The sequence below is a fragment of the Curcuma longa genome, chromosome 10 (assembly GCF_044706935.1).
Source record: "Curcuma longa cultivar G26 ecotype Majalengka, Jawa Barat chromosome 10, ITB_CL_G26_1.1, whole genome shotgun sequence".
NCBI lineage: Eukaryota > Viridiplantae > Streptophyta > Magnoliopsida > Zingiberales > Zingiberaceae > Curcuma > Curcuma longa.
This window is the reverse complement of record NC_133870.1, coordinates 9,694,898-9,701,724: the sequence shown is the minus strand read 5'-3', so window position 1 is coordinate 9,701,724 and position 6,827 is coordinate 9,694,898. Positions and strand designations below refer to the sequence as shown.

The following is a 6,827-nucleotide window of genomic DNA, read 5'->3' as shown; positions in this document are numbered from 1 at the left end:
ACAAAAAAAAAACAAAAGTTGTAGATGAATATAGTTAATGAAATTAATCTCATTGGTGATAAAAAATAATCGGTCGTCTCGACGGCAATGATCCTAGGTGCGCCCTTCAGAACCACTTACCATGAATTAAGAGATGGTGAATCAAAGTTCCATTAAATTGAATAAATCTATGAAATTTAAAAATTTAATTCTGAGAATTTTTATTTTTATTTAAAAAATCAATTATATCGATGAATTCAATTCAATTTTATTTTTTATTTTTATAATTAAATATTAAAAATAAAAAAATAGAAAAAATATTTTTAATATTTCATTAACCATCTTTTATTTTTTATTAAAATTTTAAAAATAAAAATAAATAAATTTAGAGGATGATATATTTAAATTAAAATTTAATTTAATTTAAGATAAAAAAAGAGAAAACATATATTAAATGTAAAAGTGAGAGAAAAGAGAATACATTAAATATTGCATGTAAATAAGAGCCTTCCTCTTAATTCATCTGGTATAATTTATGCATACTGTCAACTTTTAAAATATTCATCCAAATAGAATTCGAACCCTAATCCTCTTAATTATTTTACTACTACACACCCACCGAAACTATTGTGCCCTTTTAAATGACCTATATATTGTATACAATGAATCTTTTCTGAGATCCCACATTGATAAAAATTTCATGCACCAAACTATCCCTTTTATATGTGCGTCTGTCCATCAATTATACATCCTTAATCCTTCAAGTTACCTTTTCCGACCAAATTCCCATTGTTGTCCAATATATTTCTCCATGTTTTCTCACAAGACACCAAATTGATAGGATCAGGGAATTCTGAGCCTTGCTACTAGCATTGCTCCAAACTGTGCAAACCAGGGTAAAGAACCTTGAGAAAACCCAAATATGAATAGTCAGCCTCCACATGACAGTTAGATGGGAAGTTTATGCATTTGCCAAAATAATCCACAGTGATGACAAGTTTCTTAAAATAACTAAAGATCCCAATTAGAAGTCTCTCCAAAGGATAGCTTAAACCACATTGAGTCGAAGAAGAAGATTCAATTGGGAAAGATCCAAGTACTCCTGTAACCATAACTTGGTTGTCAGGAATGTGGACTTGGTTTTTATGAGAAGTGGAGCAGTATGGACACTAAATATCATAACAAATTGTCCCTAAGATAGTTGTTGACTTCAAACTCCTTAAATAAGCTCTCAAAGACAGAAACACCATCATGGAGAGCAGCACTTTAAGTAATAAACACTAGTCAGGTCGGAGTTGATTCAGCACCGTCATGAAGAGCACAGCAGATTGTTGCTTTGTGATGACCTTGGTAGACCCTGATGGTTTCTCCGGTCGACATCGACCAAAGCCTTGCAGTTGTATCGGATGAAGCTGCACGTAATGATATGTTATTGCATTGTATTCACATAACTAGCATTTTAAAAAAAAAATGGAAAAGAAAAGAGAGAAGATTGTAGGTCATATCCATCACCTGTTATCAGATAAGCACCATCAACAGAGAAAACGCAATCCCAAACCCAGCGCTGATGTCCTGATCATGTTATCAGAATATAAATGAGACATCAATCCAAGTAATACCACCGAGCAATGGTGATAAAGGAAGGTGTGCTTGCCTGTTAAAGTCTTCTCCAAGGTAAAGCCATCTACATTCCATATTTTTACAGTGTGATCAGATGCAGCAGTAGCAAGATACCTATAGCACATCACATGTCAAGATTTAAAATCATGAATCTCTTAGAAATGGTGCTTAAATTGATTGTTGGTAAATGAGGCAGCTATTTCAATGAGGATAATATTATCTAATCCAATAAGCATAATAATAAACAACCACCATGGATTTATTTGATTGTTAATAGCAGAGTAATGACAACTAGTAGTTACCGATTGGGATCACAAAATTCTGGGGAAAGCAGACACTTCAAGATATAGCCATTATGTGCTTGTAATTTATGCAGTGGTTCAAAATAGGTCATTGTCTACAAAAGAAATCCCAGATTGGTAAATTAAATGAGAAAAATATATATATCAACTATTGAAACAAAAAAAACATGCTACCTGGGTTCCTTTTAGTAAGCGCCAGACATAACATGTTCCATGATTATTTGCAGCAACAACCATGCTTCCATCCCACATCACAGTCAGAGACCTTACAGCTGTATCAACCTCTGGAACCTGCAGCCATGTAATATGGGTGGGTCAATTTGGACCATATCCCTTATAATTTATTACTAAATAGCAGCATTGCAAGTCAACATCTGAACACTTTTTTTCCATCAGATCTCATAACAAAACAAATGTACTTACTAACTCACAGCTGCATGAATTTGCAGCAAGATCCCATACTCTAATGTTACCATTTTGATCACCAGATATTAGTTCCTTCTGCAAGACAGTTAAAATTGAAATAGTGCCGCAAAATTGGTAGGAGGATCAGTTACAAACTAATCTAACCTTCAATTGAACAAAAAGCATTGACAATTCTGAGCATTTGTTTTCCAAGAATAATGAATAATGATTCAAGAGCATCACTGTAAAAGTAATATATAATTTCACATGCAGGTTCCTTGATTAAAAGAGTTTCTCATCCACTTCACTAGTATCATGTTTCCATCTTCATTGCCATTATATTTTTTTAATTATATTTTCGTAAGACTTTCTTTTTATAGTTCATATAACAAGTTGGACATAGTTAATATCTATAGTTTGACTTAAGAAGTGCTAGAGTTATTAGGATCACTAGTGGATCTAGTCCAAACTAAGGTAATAAAATAATATCTGTCGCATTTATGCTTCCATTTTTGTTCACCAGTTCCTTATGTAAGAAAGTAAGAACCATGACAGTTCAGAATATAGTGCTCTGGCATTGGTAAGAGATCAAAATTACACATGCAGATTTCTTGCCAACTAAAAGAAAAATTCAAATTTGATAATCTTATCTTGAGGCAAAAGAAACTAACATAATTTGAAGGGGAAAATGTCCATTCAATATTTGTCATAGAATGGTAAGAATAAATCAATATATGTTGCACTTGCATTAGTAAGAAACATAGAGAAACTATTTATCCTTATCAATTTGATGAATTGTTGTTATCATGAGAAGTCCTTGTGCAACAGTAAAGTTGCATCATCTCATCCTAGGCCAGGGTTTGAATTTAAGAAACATTCTCAGCCGTTGCTACCAAATCCTTGATCAGTCCTATACATCAAGATCCCTCATATCATTTCATTTTGGCTTCCTGCCCTGAACATTAGAAACAGAATTGCATGCCAGCAATTATGGATAACAAAAATAAGATTACAATATAAGTAGATTAATGAGTAACACAGTCCAATCTAGTAGAGTTTCAAGAACTACAACAAAATACAGGTGATTAACAACGGTGTCATAGAAAAAAAATTACATTTTCAGAAAAAAAAGACTTTCATGTTCATGATAATGTGCAGAGCAGTATAAAAAAACAAAAGTATAAAAAAATACTTGATTTGGGTGTAGAACGACTGTATTAACAGCTGCACGGCTTTCATATTCACGTTGACAAGTTGCAGTTCTGAAGCATCGACAAGAGGTACAAATAAATGAGAAATGAAGCTTGGTTATAAATATACAGATTAGGTATAATATAACACTTGATCAAAGAGCCTGCAAACAATTCATTGGAAAGTAACATCCCGATAGCCTACAGCTCCATATTTTTATCCTTACCTACAGGCTATTATGTTCTACCTATCTATGTGAACATCAGAGTATAAGAGGAATTAGTCTAGTCGCCTCTTTTACAGAAGTTCCATGATCTGATCAAGAGTAAATTGCATTTGCAAATGATGCAACAGAAGTCATCTAGGTGAATGGGTAAGTGACAAAATGCACAAAAGGAGACATTTCATACCTCAAATCCCATATCTTCACTGTACCATCTTCAGACCCTGAATACATCCAATTTCCATCACATTGAAAGCCCACTGCCATAACGTTATTAGTATGTGATTCATAGCTGGAAACCTAAAACCAAATAGCATGAGAAAGATTTAGATCAAACAAATAAAAGCATAGAAAAAAAAGTATCGTTGAACATGTAGACATACTGGGTGTGGACTATTAGAGTTAACATCAAAAAGGCGGATGTTGGGATTGCCAGCAGCAGCTAAGTATCTTTTGTCAGGTGTTATCTCAAGCCTATTGACTTGCTGCAGATAAAAGAATTATTAGTTATGGTTCATGGTTCAAAAAATCAAAGATCATTAGAGGAATACTTCGAAGGGTCTACAGTGACATGAGAGTTTGCAGAGTATGATTCATTTTTATACTGTACGGCCAGTGACAGAAGTCAATTTTGGACATTGAAAGAACTCCGGACAAACTTCTATCTTCTTGGAGGGAAAAAAATGCAATGGTCCATCCAGGAATTGATGCACTCACAGAATCTGGGTATTGAATGGTGCGATAACAGCGCCCACTTTTGGCCTCCCAGAATCTGATAGTGTGATCATAGCTTGCCGTGGCAAGAATCACAGAAGGCTGGCTCATTTTCACAGACCCTATTGCTCACCTAACCTTGAACAAGAGGAAAATGAATTAGAACTAGAATTTCATAGAAGCTAGATGAAAATAAATCTAAATCAAGGGGAAAAAGTTGCAAAAAATGTCTAGAGAAACCTACCCAACATATTTCACTATGGAATGGATTATGCCCCAAAGATGAAACTGGTCAAACTCAGATCCTCAATATTCCATCAAGCGGCAGCGAGGCGGCGAGGCGGCGAGGCGGCGAGGCGGCGAGGCGGCGAGGCGGCGGCAGAGGCTCGGCGAGGCAGAGCCGGCGATCAGGTACCAATCGCGGCACCGTCGCAGCGAGATCGCGAATCGGCGGAAGCCGAATCGCGCGAGAAAAGGTAGGGAAAAATAATTCAATATCACGGTTTTAATTAAAACCGTTATATTTAAATAAAAATATATATTTATATGTTATAATAACGGTTATATTTATTATATCAATGTTATATCAAATTTTTATAAAATATATTATTTAATATATATAAATATATAAAATATTATTTAATATATATAATTTTTAATTAATAATTAATTATATAATAAACGATAATTATATATATATATATAGATTAATAATTAATTAAATAAACCGTTAATTAACTAATATAATTATAATATATAAATTTATTTTTTATTAAAAATAAAAATAAAAAATTAATTTAAATTCATATTTATAATTTATTTCAAATCAAATTAAAATTATATATATAAATATGTGATGGATTATTTAAAATATATATAATCTCTAAATAATTATTATGTAAATGATAATTATATATTATATTAATAGTTAATTAAATAAATTATTAATTTATTAATATAATTATGATATATAAATTTATATTTTTATTATTTTTTAATTAAAATTTATAATTCATATTTATAATTTATACAAAATCAAATCTTAAAATTTAAAAATTAAAATGGTTTGAAATTTAAAAAAATAATATAATTACAATTTTAAAATAATTTTAAAATCTTATAAATAATTCAAAATTTTTTAATTAAGCAGAAAGTATATGGACGCTGTCAACACCAAATCCAATCTCCATTGTGATTGGTCCAATAGAATTAAACTACTTGGTCCAATAGAATAATCTAAATTTAATCTTTTTAAATCCTATTAAACTCTAAATTGTAACTATTTAATTATAGTTAGAGTTTGTAGCATCAACAATCATCATCGACACGTACAGAGAAAACAAAGAATTTTGATATGCGACAAATCGAGTAGAAGGTTTCTTCCTTCATATTTTCATCACTTTCTCTTCTTTCCCATTCTTACGTAAGAAATCGATAAAAAAAAACAATTTAATTTCCATCAGCAACAACAGAGTACCCATAAGGGTGATATACTTCAACCTTCTTCTAGGACAAAAATAAAAAAGAGTCTCTTAAATTAAAAGAAACACATCCTTAAAAAAACATCAAATATACCCCCTTCAACAATTTTATTTCAAAAATACCTCTCAATCCAACATTATTATAACAACTAACTCCTACACCATATAAAAACAACATATAAAAACAACTTAATGACTAATGCGTATAAAAACTATCCAATAACTACTACAACGTGCGTATAGAAACTCTTAAACAGCTACTACAAAATTGTTAAGATGCATTTAAGATTGTAATAAACAAAAAATAACTTATACAACTATTTTAAAATAATTTAAATGAAATTTCAATAATTTAAATACAATTAATAAATAATATTTTAATATAATATTATTATTTTAAATCCTAAATTTAGGGATGTTTGGTTTTAAGTTGTAGTTTTTCAACGGAAAGTTGGGGTTGAAAAATATGTAAATGTATAGTTGAGGTTGAGAAAAGGTTGAGAAAATGTAAATGTAAATGGAGTGTTTGGTGAATATGAGGTCGAGTTGTATTTTGGATGCCCATTTACTTATTTACCCTTATTAAAAACTTGAAAAAATTCTTATATATTTTTTACAAGGGTAGATGTGTAATTTGAACTTTCAGGTTGGCAAAAAGGACCTCTATAGTTCCTTTTTGCCAACTCCCAATTTTCCATTATCCCAACCCCATATGTACATTCACCATCTAAACTCAAACACCCATTGTAACAAATTTTGAGAACTACTAAATAATTTCTATACAATATAAATTATAAATCTTAAATTCATCCTAAATACTAAATAGGTGATAGTAACTACTAAATAACTTTTACACATTATAATAATTACTAAATAACTTCTACACCAATATAAATCTTAAATTATAAATTC

At 30.9% G+C, this 6,827-nt stretch overlaps 1 protein-coding gene across 2 annotated transcripts; it reads right to left on the bottom strand.

The window, feature by feature from the left end:
• Positions 1–969: 969 nt before the first annotated feature.
• On the bottom strand, positions 970–4,897 carry LOC141836131 (target of rapamycin complex subunit LST8). Of its 2 annotated transcripts, none has more exons than XM_074723543.1 (11): positions 4,679–4,897; positions 4,438–4,572; positions 4,104–4,205; positions 3,908–4,020; positions 3,499–3,568; positions 2,325–2,402; positions 2,076–2,192; positions 1,902–1,996; positions 1,634–1,713; positions 1,492–1,551; positions 970–1,391 (listed from the first exon to the last, which is right to left on the bottom strand). In XM_074723543.1, the coding sequence occupies exons 2-11, from the start codon at positions 4,543–4,545 to the stop codon at positions 1,264–1,266; spliced, it is 951 nt and encodes a 316-aa protein (XP_074579644.1). In that variant the 5' UTR covers positions 4,546–4,572; positions 4,679–4,897; the 3' UTR covers positions 970–1,263. The 2 variants fall into 2 exon arrangements, with proteins under 2 accessions (XP_074579644.1, XP_074579645.1); XM_074723544.1 differs by having other exon boundaries at positions 4,438–4,567.
• Between the last annotated feature and the right edge of the window lie 1,930 nt (positions 4,898–6,827).

Excerpts from the sequence above, each read along its gene's own strand:
- LOC141836131 (XM_074723543.1), bottom strand. The coding sequence starts at position 4,545 with ATGAGCCAGCCTTCTGTGATTCTTGCCACGGCAAGCTATGATCACACT. Across the intron at positions 2,403-3,498 it reads TCGTTCTACACCCAAATCAA|AAGGAACTAATATCTGGTGA; the intron begins GTATTTTTTTAT and ends ACTGTCTTGCAG. Across the intron at positions 1,552-1,633 it reads CTTGGAGAAGACTTTAACAG|GACATCAGCGCTGGGTTTGG; the intron begins GCAAGCACACCT and ends TAACATGATCAG.